At 32.3% G+C, this 17517-nt stretch overlaps 1 protein-coding gene across 2 annotated transcripts in view; it reads left to right on the top strand.

Moving 5' to 3' along the window:
* The window catches only part of PHIP (pleckstrin homology domain interacting protein), a 137994-nt gene that overhangs the window by 48581 nt on the left and 71896 nt on the right, over window positions 1–17517 (top strand). For both annotated transcript variants that reach the window (XM_054490176.2, XM_054490177.2), the window contains exons 8-15: window positions 3498–3719; window positions 4041–4141; window positions 11563–11633; window positions 13139–13239; window positions 13336–13376; window positions 14084–14182; window positions 14943–15096; window positions 15506–15640. In XM_054490176.2, coding sequence (XP_054346151.1) covers window positions 3498–3719; window positions 4041–4141; window positions 11563–11633; window positions 13139–13239; window positions 13336–13376; window positions 14084–14182; window positions 14943–15096; window positions 15506–15640 — 924 coding nt within the window. The remainder of the gene's footprint in view (window positions 1–3497; window positions 3720–4040; window positions 4142–11562; window positions 11634–13138; window positions 13240–13335; window positions 13377–14083; window positions 14183–14942; window positions 15097–15505; window positions 15641–17517) is intronic.

Raw genomic sequence — 17517 nt, 5'->3', positions numbered from 1 at the left:
TCTGTAATCCCAGCTACTCAGGAGGCTGAGGCATGAGAACCACTTGAACCTGGGAGGTGGAGGTTACAGTGAGCCATGATCATGCCACTGTACTCCAGCCAGGGTAACAGAGCAAGACTGTCTCAAAGTAAATGAGGCAATGTATAAATAATAAAACACATTTATAGTGCTTTAAACATTTTTTCCCAGTACACTTAATTTTTCCTCTGCAGTTCTTCTAACCAATTATATTTGAGTACTTGTATATTGTATAGTCATCTTAAAAGAGTTTTGTTGAATTTATGCTCAGATTATCTTTTGTTTCAAATTTCCATAAAGGTAAATTAATTATCACAAGTTATGCTATATGAGATAGAAATTGCTTAAGAATGCTTACAATTCTGTTGGAAAATCTTCCGGGAGTCCTGAGGGGTGGAATTAGGGGTAGGGGCAGCAAACTTCTGTGGGTCATGGAAGAGGATAATGGAGAGATTTTTGTGAAAGGATGGTCAAAAATTTCTCTCTCTGGCAATTTGATGGAAGAAAAGAAAGGTTAATTGAGATAATATGCACTCAGAGGGAAGAATATGAATTTTTGTTTTCAGCACTTGTCTAAAAAGAGCAAATTTAATCAAGCAATACTAAATTGGTAAGATAACTAAATGATAAACCCAGTAGGAATATAGTAGGACTTCCTGTTACATTTTAATTGGTGAAAGTCACTGGAGGTTAATTTTAGGTCACAGATTACCATTGCTCCTTTCATTAAAACTGACATTTTGGTCAAAAGAGTGGTGTTTTTATTTGTTAACATGAAAAATACGTGACGCACCTTTATAGTGGAATGTAAAACACACTCTTATTCAAAGATTCATGAGAATGATATGAATTGTATCGGTATTGTGAAGCGTAACATGATGTCATGATTTTACTTTTGTTATATGGCCTACCTACTGTAGTGTACTTAAAATTCTTTGTGTACTGAATGCAGGTGAGAACCAAATATTGCTTCAGTTTTGGGAAGATAACCAAATGTAGTGAATACGTTGATTCAATTTGTGAAATTTAGAGAACTTAATTTGAATGAATGCCCTAAAGCATTTTTTTTACTCAGCAAATCCCTAATGTGTTTCCGATGTGCCAAGCTGGTATAGACCAGCTTTCTGGGAGTCATAGTCTGCTACAGCTCTTTCTTCACTTCCAACAGATAATCAGTGATGTGCTCCTTATCCCTTTTATTCCCCAAACAGCTGTTATAACCATGTCTTTGATTATTCTTTTTTGCTATAATAATTTGTGTTACCACTTATTCTCTCCTGACCGTACTATTTTAACAACTTTCAGCTGGTCTCCTACTTTCTGTCTAGCCTAATTCACACTGATGCCAGGATGATCTTTAGAAAACACAAGTATGATCCTGATACTCACCTGTTTGATATCTTCAGTGACCCTCATTACACACCACTTTCCTTAGTAAACCGTAAAAGGCCTTTCACAAATTTTTTTTACTTTTTCATCCTTATGCCTTCACCTAAATTACCTTGCAGGCTGCTTGCAGTTCTATGAACTACTCACACTGCTTCACATTTTCATGCTTTTGACCATACTTTATAGTCACATTATGGAATGCTCTTTTTAAAATAATAATAATATTATTAAAATAAGAATATGAATACTGTCACCAGCAAAAGCAGTGTTAGAAGATAAAGCTGTAACCATGTGTCAGACACTGTCTTATCTGTTCACCCTCATTTAGTTTTGTGACAATCCTATGAGGTAGGCATAGGTGAGAAATCTGAGGCACAAGAAGTATATGTAACATGTCCAAAGTCATACATTTGACCCTGGAGGCTGTCCTCTAAGCTACATTACATTGCCTCTTCTTGCATGAAACTCTATTCAAGCATCACCGCTTCTGGGTTCCTTTCCACACTGTACCTCTGCATCTCTCAGAAAAAATGGACTGTTTCCTTGTTTGAATCTCTGCTGATTAACAGTGGTTAAACACTTAGGACATATAAGTGTTTATATGTCCTATATAATATATAGGACGTTATCATATTTACATTCTTCTGTCTTGCTTCACAAGGACAAGAATACTGTGTCTTTATATCTCATTCTTATATCTTTAGTGGTTGTTACATAGTCACAAGACAAAGGGATAAATGAATGCGTGAATCACTTAATTTTAAAGGTTTAGGGAACTTTAAAGGCCATCCATTTTAACTCCGTATTTTATAAATGAAGAGCCTGAGGTGAGGTTAAGGGTATGTGATAAGAATACTAGACAACAATATGGATAGTTGACCACCAAAGTTAAGTTTTACTGGTCTTTATAGTGGTTAGTAACCCATTTATTTTACTCCAAAGCTTAATCAGAGGAACTGGCTTTATAGTTAATTGGGGGGTGTTTTAGGTATCATTGGCAGAGTCTGATTTAAGATACAGCATTTAACATATTCTGTTTGGAAACATTTATATGTTATATTTATTGTCAGTATGATGATTTATATGTTATATTTATTGTCACTGTGATGCAGAAAGTTGTCTGAATTAATATGCCTCTGTAGGTCCTCTGAGTTCTTTCTAATGTCAGATATGAAGGTGTTTCTTTAAGAATTAGATTGGAAGGTTGTTAAGCATTCTAACATGAACCCTTAGTAAAACTGTGTCCTGTAAAATATTCAGTAATTTTGCAAAAGTGTGTGTGTTCTCTTTTAACCTTGTGTTAAAGACTAGAAAATGTGGCAAAAATATTAAGTTTTGAATCTGGGAAGTAGATGTATGGGGATTAACGACACTATTCTTTCTACTTTCTTATATATTTAAAATTATTATAATAAAAAGTAAAAATAAAGTCTGAATGTTCTCTATTTTGGCTATATAAAATGGGAATATTCATTTGTAAATATAGGTATTCGTAGGAAACTCCATATCCTTTACAATTTCTTTCTGGACTTAACTACTATGGCAGAGTAAACAAGCAATTATGTATTTTTATTGACTTCATACAGATGAGATTAATTTTTTTCTGATAACTGGCTTTAGATAATGTCATGTTTTTAGCTGAAGATCAGTGATAGGAAACTCACAGCTTCCTGAGAGAAAAAGCCCCAAACAAGTTTACTTTTGGTTTTGTATTTCAAAACAAAATAGATAATATTAGTCACCATTGTAGCTTGCATTTGTTTTGCAACTATGATTTTTTTTTTTTTCTTCAGAAGTTCAAATTCTGTTACAGAAATCCACATTGAGGGTACTTTGATAGTAGATAGGGAACCAAAGGTAAATATTAATTATCGTATCCCACTTCTCTTATTTGCCGGTGAGTACACAAGTGCTCTTTCTAAGTGATTTAATTTAATAAAGAGCTTTGTGTAAGCTAACACAAGTATTTAACACTTTTTGGTATTTAAAAATATACTTGTTCAGAAGTGGACATAACAGATTTATCAGTGTTAAGATTTTTAATTAAAATTCATGGGGTTAATTCTATTAATATCCATTCTTACTTTAAGGGTTCTGATGACTGTCTTGTGAAAATATGGGCAACAGATGATGGGAGGTTATTAGCTACCTTAAGAGGACATGCTGCTGAAATATCAGACATGGCTGTAAACTATGAGAATACCATGATAGCAGCTGGAAGTTGTGATAAAATGATCCGAGTCTGGTGTCTTCGAACCTGTGCACCTTTGGCTGTTCTTCAGGGCCATAGTGCGTCTATTACATCACTACAGGTAATTGTCTTAATCCCTATACATTTTTTGTTGTTGTTGTTATAATGTAAAGTAAATTTAATGAAGTCACTTTTGTTTATTAAATTTTAAGAAGTTACTTTTATAATCACTTTTATAATCTAGTATATAAGGCCAACTAAAATGAAGACAGGAGTATGTCTTCTTTCTTTATAAATATATGGACTTTAAATAACATAACCTTGGTAAATTCTTGCCATTTTCTAACTGTTATTGTTAGTTGCTATTTGTATGGCAAAAAGTAGATTTTATTTTGATTGTGTCACTCTTGTAAAGATTTTTTTTCTGTGATTGTCTTTTCAGTTCTCACCATTGTGCAGTGGCTCAAAGAGATATCTATCTTCTACTGGGGCAGATGGCACTATTTGTTTTTGGCTCTGGGATGCTGGAACCCTTAAAATAAAGTCAGTTTCTATTTTATTTCATAGATTAAATGTGTTTAATTTAATGAGTGAAATTGCAAAAGTATAAAGTAGTCAACAAATAGGAATACATTTACTTTTTCTCCTTGAGTAAATAATAGAAATCCTCTTTTGGCTCTTTACTAACCTGTTTTATTTTTATTCCTCCCCCTTTTTTTATGTTTCAAAGAAAGTTTCTCATGTTCACATTATTTTTCTCTTTATCCTAATCCTAGCTCTTTCCTTCAGCATTTACCTGTTTTATTACCACTCCTTTCTATGTGCTGCATAGTTTTAATAGCTGCTTTTGATGCTGAGAACTTAATCTTAAGAATTTCTAATGCTGTTCTTTAGAATAATTTTAATTATTGATGCTACTGAATCTATAAACTTTAGATTTTATTTTAGATCTAGGAAAACGTAGGGAGACAGAATCATTGAAGTTTCACTAAACTGCATCAAGGTAGATAGATGTATGCCCCTCCCTCCCCATAATAACATTTTGCATTTGTGCAGTCGCCCATATTAATACTTTGGTTTATCAAAACAAGTTGGCTGGATAGTATTATCTTTTGAGTAAGGGCGCTGAAATGGTTAAATGACTTTCCCATAGTTAAAACTATGTTTAAAAATTGGCAAGGCCAGGACTAGAGCACTTCTCTGCCCTTTGATGCTTTCTATACCGTATCTTTTATTTATTTATTTATTTATTTTTGAGACGGAGTCTCACTCTTGTCACCCAGGCTGGAGTGCAGTGTCGCGATCTCAGCTCACTGCAAGCTCTGCCTCCCGGGTTCACGCCATTGTCCTGCCTCAGCCTCCCGAGTAGCTGGGACTACAGGCGCCCGCCACCACTCCCATATAAGTTTTTTTGTATTTTTAGTAGAGACGGGGTTTCACCGTGTTAGCCAGGATGGTCTCCATCTCCTGACCCCGTGATCCGCCCACCTCGGCCTCCCAAAGTGTTGGGATTACAGGCATGAGCCACCGTGCCCAGCCTCTATACCATATATTTTAAATGGTTGTAGTGGGGAGAGGAGATGGTGTATTTGCTCCATGGATAGTCTTTGAACAAGAAAGTAGTGTATTCAGTTGATTATTCAGTTGATTTCACAGTGTTGAAATGGCCATTTCTGCCACTCGGGGTGGAAAGTCATTCAGATTAGAAGGTATATATCAGTAATTATCTCTGACTTCTATGTATAAATTAGCAACCCAAGTTGAGTTATTTAATAAAATAATATATGTATGCCTTTGTTATTTTAAAAAAAGTAGTGTTTAGATAATTGTTTGTAATGCAACACATGCTTCTTTAACTTCATGTGTATGAACATTCTTTTAGAGTGGTTCTTATGGCAGCTTGGGGGCCATGGTAGCTCGAGTAACAAAACTACTTCATTTGAAAAAAGATTGTGATTTAAAACATGGTTCTTTGGACAAAGCAAGTTGACTTCACTTCAGTTGCATCCCTCGTATTTAAAGTCTTTCTATAGATAGTTAGATAAAAGTTGAAATATTTACTAATGTATATGGACAGTAGCAATAGTTACTTGTTAATTGTTGTTTTCTTGTATATATTTTTAACCTCCTCATGGACCTGGTTGGGATACCTTTCTCTTTTCCTGTCTTATTGTTTTAGAGAAGAAAAAGTGATTAGCAAGGTTCAAATTGGGATAGGAACAGAAAATGTTTTACAGAATTAAACTCACACCTTATTTGTGCTTCTTGAGGACTTTATTGCTAAGTACAATAACATTTCATGTTTCTGGATGCTTGAGAAGTGAGCTTTTCCATATAAATGATTTTTTTCAGAACGTTTATGTAGAATCACATATAAACCACTACCCTAATACAGTATTTTTTCTCCATGAATGTTTTTATATAGATATAATTAGGAATATATATATAATTTTGTTTTCTTAATATTTTACCATAGATATTTATATTTATTTTAATAGCTTGCATTATGTTCTATAGAGTTGTTATATACAACTTATAGTAATTTTTTTATTTTTGGACTTTAAAGTTTTTTCTAGTTATTTATAAGTAATATTCTTTCCTATTCCTGTATTCTCTCCTATTCTTGTCCCTTAAAATTTTTAAATTCAGAGTTCAGGCATAAGAATGAGTACTCTGGCTGGGCACGGTGGCTCATTCTTATCTAATCCCAGGACTTTGGGAGGTCAAGAAAGGAGGATCACTTGAGTTCAGAACTTTGAGACCAGCCTAAGTAACAGAGCAAGATCTTGTCTCTACAGAAATTCAAACAAACAAACAACAATAACAACAAATGCCAGACATGGTGGTACACACTTATAGTCCCAGCTACTCAGGGGTCTGAGGTGAGAGGCTTGCTTGAGCCCAGGAGTTAGAGGCTGAAGTGAGCTGTGATCTCACCACTATACTGTAGCCTCAGCGACAGGGCCAAGATCTTGTCTTATTAAAAATATAAAAACAAGAACAATCCATTGCTCTTTAGATATAAGCCTTGGAACACCTATTTTCTTTATGTATTTACACATAGTTGAAAACTGCCAAAAATTTGGCAGGATATAGATTTCTGCTGTGTTTATGTCACATAGGATTTAATTAATAATCAAAGGCAAAAATTGTATTTAGCTATAATGCTTTTATATAATCTGCTGGGGGAAATGACTTTAGAAACCCAGCATCTGCATTAGTTGAATGAATCGATTCAACTTTGGGAACTCAAATATCTTTATAAATTCACTTGTATGTGTCTATTACCAACTCACCAGCAAAGATGCTGTTTCTTTTTTTTTTTTTTTTTTTTTTGCCTTTTATGATCATTTATTGTACTGCTGCTAATTTGAAGCCTGCCACTCATAACATGGGGAATGATGATTACTATACATATAGTACTATACACATATTTTGTTCTTTGGAGACTTTTTAAGAATGGAAGAAAATAAAAAATGCAAGAGCCCTTTATGATCACTCATTGTACCGCTGCTAATTCGAAGCCTGCCACCCACAACATAGGGAATGATGATTACTATACATATAGTACTATACACATAGAAATATATAGTAATATATAGTCATATACATTTATATATAGTATATATATTATTATACTATAATATATAGTGTATATTGTTTATACATAATATACTATATGTTCCTATTTTCCTAAATTGCCCCTTATTTTATCCTTGCCTTTTGAAAGTGTAACCATCCTTTGAGATATATATTATATAATATTATATATTATAGTATATTATATATTATATATTTTATATTATATAACATACATAATATAGTATATGCAAAACAATATATATTATATATAGACATAGTAATATATATTACTATATATTATATATAGACATAGTAATATATATTACTATATATTTCTATATATAGTAATATGTCTATATATAGACATGTCTATATATAGTATACATTGTTTTACATATAACATATATAGTAATATATATTACTATATGTTAAAATATATATAAAAATATTACTATATATTTCTATATATAGTAATCTTACTATATATTACTATATATACTCTATTTAGTACTATATATATAGTCATATATATATACACACACACACACATATATATAAAGTCAGAAAACTCCACAGACATTAGACCTCATAAGGCAAGTCACTGTGTGCTTACATATCCCAAATGTTTTGTTCTTCGGAGCCTTTTACTATATAGAATAGTAAGAGGTAATACATAGTAATATATTCTATATATATAGTAATCACCATTCCCCATGCTATGAGTGGCAGGCTTCAAATCAGCAGCAGTACAATAAGATGCTGTTTCTTAAATGAGTAGTCTAAGTGGCTAAGTGAACCATAAGCTAGCCCCAGAGGTCTCTGGGTAGGAGGAAGCTGTCCAAATATATTTAGACTTAGGTGTAAAGAGACTAGGAATCCTAAAATATGCGTATAATATGATGATTACAAATTTTTATTTGTGATTATTAGGCACTTAGTCTGCCAAGCTAGTACTAAGCATTTCACATTTGTTAATCTCAATCCCTGTAACAACCCTTTGAGAAAGGTACAGTTATTATCTCTGGGGCAGGTAAGGGAAAAACCTGGGGCACAGCAGGTTACATTGTCAGCGGTTGGTACTGGAGCCAGGATTTAAATACTACTAGAGGTATAATGTCAGAAACCCCTTTTAACCACTGTGCCAAAGTAAATGGCAGTTAGTCATTGAAGTATTGGCTAGAACTTGTTGAACCTAATAAAAATACTAATATTTATTGAGCATATTGGACACTGTACTAAGCACTTTACATGTATCACGCTTATTTAATTCTCCCAGCAACTCTGAAATAGGTTCTGTTAATTACCCCTGTTTTACAGATGAGGAGACTGAGGTACAGAAATGTTAACTTGGCCTAAGGTCACACGCTTGATAAGTGATAGACCTAGAAACTGAACTCGGCCCAAGGCCCTTTTTAAAAATGTTTCCTCAAATAATGCATCTAAAAACAAATTATGGGTACCTACTTGTTTTTTCCCTTTAAAAATATAAAATCTTTTTATTTTTTAATTTTAGTTTTTGTGGGTATATAGTAGGTGTATATATTTATGGGGTACATGAGATCTTTTGATACAGACATGCAGTGCATAATAATCACATTGTGTTAAAGGGGGTCTCCATCCCTTCAAGCATTTATCCTTTGTATTACAAATTATTCCTTTAGTTATTTAAACAAATTACTCCTTTAGTTATTTAAAAATGTATAACTACTATTGATTATAGTTACCCTGTTGTGCTATCAAATACTAGGCCGTATTCATTCTTTCTATTAGTTTTGTGCTCATTAACCATCCCCACCTCCCTCCTCTTCCTCCCACTACCTTTCCCAGCCTATTATAGCCATCCTCTACTATCTCATGAATTCAACTGTTTTGATTTTTAGATCCCCAAAATAAGTGAGAACATGTGATGTTTGTCTTTCTGTGCCTGCCTTATTTCACTTAGTGTAATATCCTCCAGTTCCATCTGTGTTGTTACAAATGACAGGATTTCATTCTTTTTTTATGGCTGAATAGTACTCCATTGTGTATAAGTACCACATTTTCTTTATCCATTCATCTGTTGTTGGACACTGTGGTTCCTTCCAAATCTTCACTATTGTGGCGGGGCACGTTGGCTCACGCCTGTAATCCCAGCACTTTGGGAGGCCAAGGCGGGCAGATGACCTGAGGTCAGGAGTTTGAGACCAGCCTGGCCAACATGGTAAAACTCCTGTCTCTACTAAAAATATAAGAATTAGCTGGGCATGGTGGTGCGCACCTGTAATCCCAGCTACTTGGGAGGCTGAGGCATGAGAATCACTTGAACCTGGGAGGCAGAGGTTGCAGTGAGCTGAGATAGTGTCACTGCATTTCACCCTGGGTGACAGAGTGAGACTCTGTCTCCAATAAAAAACAAAGTAACTTGTAGTGCTTTATTAAATTTATTGGTTGATCAAAATAATTCACCAGTGTGTAAAGAGAAGTGTCTAAAAATAAGTAACATTAACAATGACAAAGACTCAAATGGTGGTCAATCAGGTTCCACAGCATCTATGTGTGTGTATTTTCCATTAAACTAACCTTACTGATTTGCTTTAAACCTAAACAAGTAAACACATATTACTTACATTGTCACACTAATTTAATATTTTGAAATATAATTTCATTGCTTTTGTCATTTGGCTATAATTTAACTTATAAAATTTTAAGGCAGGAGAATCACTTGAACCTGGGAGGCAGAGGTTGCAGTGAGCTGAGATTGCGCCATTGCACTCTAGCCTGGGCCACAGAACGAGACTCTGTCTCAAAAACCAAAAAACCCACAAATCTTCGCTATTGTGAACAGTGTTGCAGTGAACATGGGAGTGCAGATATCTCTTCGATATACTGATTTCCTTTCTAAAATAAAAATCTTTTAAAAAATGGTAGTTTATAGGACTATTTGCATATTTTTATAATGCGTTTCAGGTAAATGGTTGCTTGGAACTTATGTGAGCAGATGTACCAAAAATTAAAAAAAATCTAGAGCTGTAATCCATAAGGTAGTAATGAAAGCAGTACATTTAGTTGCCTTCAGAATTCAGATTAATTTACTTAAATTACAGTTAATTTTGCTCTGAATAAATGTTTAGGTTTTAAGAATGTTCTAATATCTGTCTCTCTAAATGAGATTTGTTCTGCTTATCTGTTACATTAGAGCCTGTGAATATTAATAGAATTTGCTGTAAATACTAATGTAAAACTATTTACAAACTTATTTTTTAAATTTGTAACATTTTGTTGCATTCCGTATCAGTAAAAAAGATAATTCTCATTGCTCAGAATATATATTAGGTTGGTGCAAAAATAATTGCAGTTTTGCCATTATTTTAATGGTAAAAAGCTTTTTTAAAAAATGGCAAAAACCGCACTTATTTTTGCACCAACCTATAGCTCAGAAATATTTTATGTATATACTTTTTTTCCAGTAAATGATCACAAAACTAAAACTGCTCTGAATTCGTTATATATTGTGAAAGTTACATAGGCTTAAGCTCTAATTATTTTTGCATTTCATCAAATAGTGCAGAAGAACTATACCAAAATGTACAGTAAGTAGGGCTTCAAATATAATCAGTATATTGGAACATTACATACACATTGTTAAATGTATTAGAGCTGGTGTCATGATAAAAATCTTCATTTTCTCTAATTGGTTGACTGTAACATTAAACATTTAATATCAGTAGTATTGATATAAAACATGTAATCTGTAATACAGTTATGCAATTAATGTAAATACAGCTGAGTGTAACCTGTTTTCTGTAGACTGCTATTTTGAATGAGCATTCATTATAGTTGATGTAAGAGTCAGATTATCTTCAGATTTTCACTAGGATAAATGTAATATTCCTACTTTTTGGGGTCTTAAAAGACATGTTTTATCACATTAGTAGGTCAAAGAAGGGAGAAGCTTAATTAACAATGTAAAATACTGAAAAAGTTCAGTTATTATGGTATACATAAGGCACAGACAGCACCTATTATGCTAATGTATTCATGTTTGCGAATAGCTTAGTTCCTTATATGTTTGTATGTTGCTATTCTGTATGAAAAACTGAGAACATGTTAAATTTGATTAGAAGTAAGTGTAACTAGTAACTGCATGTCTGGTGTGACAGTGAATTTGGGATTGTTCCATGTGCGTATTGTTGTGTAATCAGGAGCTCCTACAAAACCTATATCTAGAATTTCTACAAGATCTTCTGATTTATGACATGTAATGATTTCTAAGTTGTTTTTAGGAAGGGAGCCATCTGTTGCTTCTTAATTTTGTCCTTCTGGGATTATTTTTTGAAACAGAGTATTTCTGGTGCTACTGGCTCCTTTAGGATATTTTTAATTGTTTATTTTTTGTATTACAGCCCAAGACCTGCAAAATTTACAGAGCGCCCTCGGCCTGGAGTTCAAATGATCTGTTCTTCTTTTAGTGCTGGTAAGTTTCCCCCATTCTAATTTTCGACTTAAAGTTGTTCATTTAGAAACCTTATAGTGGAGTGCGTAATATTTAGGAAAATATTTACCGTTGTATTATAAATCATGTTCTTATACATATGCCAGAACTAATAAGTAACCGAGAATTATTATAAACTGACTTAGAAATATTTCATTTATGCAAGAGTTTAGTTTATATAATCACATGACTGTTTTTCTTTAAGAAGACTATAATGTTTTAGTAGGAGAGAATAAATAGTTTCAAAATTGACCCTGTTAAAGAATGAATGTTTAAATAGTTGTTTCATTGTAAGAACGGTATTTTAAATCTGGTTTATGTTTTCATGGATTTTGAAGGTATTCTATAGTTAAGTCAAATAAATTTGATTCATATTTGTACATCTTTATCAGTTAATTCGCTACATATTGTTCTTATTTGCACTTTAAAAAGTGATTGTATAGCAGTGCTAAGATTCCAATTCAGATTTGTGTTTATGCAGCAGCATTTTGAATGGATGTGAGGGTGTTTTTAAACAAGTTATAAAAAAATCTTGCTATTTGTAGTAAATTGATAAGAAAATTAAATGAAACATGAGTAGATCCAAATAGTGTCTAATACCTGTTCCTCCTACCTTTATTTTCAGTTTTACTTTTTCTGCTCATTTTATAATTGTGGATAGGAGTATTACCTGAGATAAGGGATAGCAAACTAATGAAGTGAGTCTGTTTTTGCCATACTAATATCCAAACATGTTCATTTTCTAACTTCTAGATGTTCAGTGCCACTACCATGGATTCAGTGTTCCTTGTAGTAATCATACAAATATAGGCATCATACATGCATCCAGAATACTCTGAATGTTTACTCCTTTTTCAAGGACAATTTGATTTTTTTAAGGGGTTAGTAGGTAGATCATTTAGCAAAAGTACTTAAATATTTTATTATATACAGGTATTGTTTTCAATACTGTGGAAGAGTGTTACTCTTGAGTACACTGCATAAACAAATAACTGTAATGCAAGGTAGAATGAATATGCTACAAAACAGAGTCTTAGGGGAGTTCTGAGAGAGCAGCCTCATTTGATTGCAAAGTTTGTAAAGAAAAGTTACTGAGGGAGTTGGGCCTTAAAAGTTTGATAAGATTTTGACACATGGGAAATGAGACAACGGAAAAATTTCAGCAGAATTGCGAGAGAAATATTTTCTAGTGAAGATGACTGATAATTTTAACATGGTATGGTTATATATCCACGTAGTGAAATTATTTTTTGAGCAAAGCTTTACTTCTATAAATATTGACAAATTCATTCTAGTCAAAGATATATTCATAAACTTGTTTCTTAAATTCCAGTTAGATGTGTTATATATTTAGGATAAATGTGAATGGTTTTGGAGTAAAATATTAATTCAGTATATATTGTAATTTTGCTTACATTTTATTATCTGATTTTCAGAGATTTTGAAGTTATGTTTTACTTCTTAATAATTGCTGCTATTCTTCATAGGTGGAATGTTTCTGGCGACGGGAAGCACAGATCATATTATTCGGGTTTATTTTTTTGGATCAGGTCAGCCAGAGAAAATATCAGAATTGGAGTTTCATACTGTAAGTATTGGTGAAAAGAATTAGATTAGTATAATTTATGTGAGTCCAAGAGTTTATATTCAGCACCCACTTTTTTGTTTATTTGTTTATATATAGGACAAAGTTGACAGTATCCAGTTTTCCAACACTAGTAACAGGTAAAATATTTGTCTAATTTAATTCTAATTTTAAAATTATGAAATAAAGACAATTTTAGTTGTCAGATTTTATTTGAAGTTGTATAGGAAATAATCACCTACCTAAAATAAAGATCTTGACCAGTTATACTTAAAAGTGAATACAGCCTTCACATGCATAGGCACGTCTTTATCTTATTTGTAATAATGTTAGTATACTTGGACACTTTTAGTAATAACTGGTTTTTAAATCACCCTATATATTCCAGATATGTTTCAAAATGTAGAAAAGCTTTTGGTATAGATTGAAAATGTATCACAGTATAATATTTGAGGCAGACCTGTTTGTTGATGATATTGTATAGATTTTCCCATGTTCTTATTATAAAAGAAAATAAAGCTACTTCTAATACCTTGAGTAGAATAAGTCAAATTCTTTAATATTGAGAAGAAAATCATTGTTTTTTTCTTGGAAAATGTCGATTTTATTTCTAGGGTAGTACATGGTGACCTTGAATCACTTTTGAAAATGTTATTTTGTGACCTAGCCATGAAAATTGGAATGTTTGCATATAAAATTCTAAAAAGCCCATAAAGTTTCAGAAGTTATTAGAATGCTGCATAAATAAAGATGAATGCTGTCTTTTTAAACGAGATCTCTAGGAGAAGTGCATTTTGGTAAAGCATGTATGATTTTTCTTTGGGGGATCGGATTCCTTTTAATACAGGTTTGTAAGTGGCAGTCGTGATGGGACGGCACGTATTTGGCAATTTAAACGAAGAGAATGGAAGAGCATTTTGTTGGATATGGCTACTCGTCCAGCAGGGTAAGAGGTCAAATTTGAAATATTATGTAGATATTGATTATTTAAAGTATGTTATAGTGCAGGTTGGTGACTCTCAGCCTATAAAATTATGTATCATGTTAAAATTACTACTTTTCTGCAATAACTAGAAGTACAGTTGGAGATGAGCAGTGTTGATTTTTATGAAATGATTCATTGGCGTATTTCAGGACATTGCTGCATTAATTTTTTTTAAGGGGATGATAAAAGTACTGTAAGAATAGTTTTAACTTTAAATACTTTTTTCAGAAACCAGAACATATGATGTTTCGTTTATCAGAGGGACAATATTTTATGTCCAATGGTTTCTTCAAGCCAAGATAAATTATACTGTGTGTTGTAGCTGTTATTTTGGTTTTAATATTTTTCTCCACTTGTATTTGTGTGTAGTCATCTCAGATGGATGGGAAAGCAGAACAGTCAGCAGGGGATGACAGCAACAGTAAAAGGTGGAGAGTGAGCAGCATGGCACAGAATTCCTGGATCTAGATAGAGTTATAGCAGTAATATTTATGCAAGATCATCTTAGTAATGGCTTAGAAGTGCTAGAATTCTGGAAATCCTTGATTTCCTGACTCAGTGCAGGGATTTTTACCATCATTCCATGTTGATTCAAACTTCTCAGTTATTGTTAAGTGATAGTTATTATGTTAGTGAATATAAATACAAATTATAGATTATATGTTTGGTTTTTGTTGTGTCAGTATTTAATAGTCAGTGTAAAATACTTCCTCACTTTCAGCCAAAACCTTCAAGGAATAGAAGATAAAATCACAAAAATGAAGGTTACTATGGTAGCTTGGGATCGACATGACAATACAGTTATAACTGCAGTTAATAACATGACTCTGAAAGTTTGGAATTCTTACACTGGTCAACTAATTCATGTCCTGATGGTGAGAAAAAATTCTAATCTTTAATATAACTGAAGCTGACTATAGAATGAAACATTCTCATTGAGGAATAAAGTCTTTTATGTTAGCTAAAAACTCTTGCTTGCTGGGGTAACGGCTTTGTGAGTGATTGGGAATAATTTTAACAATGCAGTTAAACAGGTTTGGCTTGGAAATATATAGTAGATATTTGCTGTTTTTTTAATATGAAAAGATCCATCCACTAAGCCCTGGACAATGATATTAGCTCAGTTTCATTATTATATATACATGACAAATTTGAAGATTTTTGCCAATTTAATACTTCTTAAAACTCCATTTCTAGAAATAGTGCCCTATTGGTATTTCATTATGTTTGTTTTTCTTTCTTTTTTGATATCTATGATTCCTTGACACTTCAAAAATATTTCAGGGTCATGAAGATGAGGTATTTGTTCTTGAACCACACCCGTTCGATCCTAGAGTTCTCTTTTCTGCTGGTCATGATGGAAATGTGATAGTGTGGGATCTGGCAAGAGGAGTCAAAATACGATCTTATTTCAATATGGTAATTATCATTCTCTTCATTTTATACCTGCTAAAGATTTGGGAACTTTTTGACAAAGGTACTCTGCATACAAAGGAAATCCATTTAAAAATTGGTTCATTATTTTGACTTTAAATTCCCATCAATAAAGAATGATTTATTCCACACCTTTATTGACATGCTGAATTTAAAAGAAAATTAATTGTGCATATTACAGTGCCTGTACATTGTGATAACTGATACAGTTTTATCAGTTTTAGCAGTGAAACTTTGGAAATTCACAAGTATGAAGATACAATATAGAGAAGAAAAAATACTTGGAAAACCATGTGAAGAAATTATAAATAAATACTTATATTGTATTATTGTACTGCTTTAATAGTCTTCTAGCACAATAGAATTTGACTCAAGTACACTGATTTTAAAATTAAGGCCAAAGAATCAGGCATTTCTTGCTTTTAATCAAATGGTAGTATTTTAAATATTTGAGTTTATAACCTTCTGTTCACATTTTGTTTCTTAGATAGATGTTAACATAATTGGCCGAGTATTTGAATTACAATGTTTTAATATATCACATACAACTTACCAAGCAGTGTTTCTATTTACTGTATGAAGTATAAAGGTCTCAACTACTGCAGTTTGTGTAGTCATATTTTTTAAATGTCTACTTTCTGTATATTAGAGATACCTTTCAACAAAGAACAAAAGAAAAAACTTTCCACTATTTCAGCATGTTTAAATTTTTTTAAAAGAGCAATTATAGAAATCTTTAGTAATGAACCATAAAACAATACAATTAGTACATGTGGTCAGAATTATTTTGCCAAATAAATTATTTCACAAAACAGTTATTTGTGAAACATGATTTGTGAAAAAATTAAACGAATGTGATGCTATGCTTGATTGATAATCAGAGTAAAGTTATTTCTATGTCGTGAGTAAGCAGATATAATAGCAGATTTTTTAGTGAGGGAAATAGCTTTAGCTATCTTTAAGGCTGTGCCTTAGAATACATTAGGTAAGAAATAAGGTTTGTAAAACCCTCTGTTTCTGGAAAACAGTGTTAATTATTTGGTGTGCACTTGTTAGTGATGGATGGATTTCCTTTGTGATTGTATTGAGATTTTTTTAAAAAGCCACCTGTAAATATGCCAGTAAAAAATATTTTCTTCCTTTCTGTCCTTGTGTTTCTGATTTGCTCCTTTTTGGAATATCTGTTGAATAAGGAAATTAGTCATTTCTCAGTCTGTCTTTATAGCTTAAAAAAAAATAATATGTGGGATACATATATATACTAGTGGCTTCATTTAGTAGTTTTGTATTTCCAAAGGGCATTATTGTATTGGTAGAGTGTTTGGAGGGAAACTTTTCTCTCATAATTGAATACTGCTTTAACTTTTCAGTTATAAAGGTGAATTTTCCCTTATCAGGTAAGTTGGTCACACTAATATTCTACCTTTTCAGTAGATAACAAAAACTGCAGCACCTTGAGAGTTAAGTGATTTGCCCTTAGACCATTAAAAATTAGTAATGTAACCAGGAGTAGAAGTCAGCCATAATATATTGTATATTTTTAAAAATTAGCTGAGGGATTGGTTACATTACTGCCTTAAAAATTGTTTATTGTTAAATAAGAGTTTTAGATGAGGATATTTTTCTGGTTCTTTTTATGGATAAGAGATAGGAAAACTCTAAAGGGCAGAAGAAACAAATACATGTAATAAGTTGAATTGGATAGTATTCATAGAATTGCAGACAGTGAGCAAAACATAAACCAAAAAAGCTAAAAAAAATCCTGCGTTTGAAAAAACAGAAAGTGAGCCACCCTTAATCTCATTAAAATAAAGATGCTACCTTTAATTTTTTGTATGATGTTTAATGGTTTCCAAAATGCT

The sequence above is a fragment of the Pongo pygmaeus genome, chromosome 5 (assembly GCF_028885625.2).
Source record: "Pongo pygmaeus isolate AG05252 chromosome 5, NHGRI_mPonPyg2-v2.0_pri, whole genome shotgun sequence".
In the NCBI taxonomy this organism is placed as follows: Eukaryota; Metazoa; Chordata; class Mammalia; order Primates; family Hominidae; genus Pongo; species Pongo pygmaeus.
The sequence above is the reverse complement of the archived record's forward strand: the minus strand, read 5'-3'. Positions and strand labels throughout refer to the sequence as shown.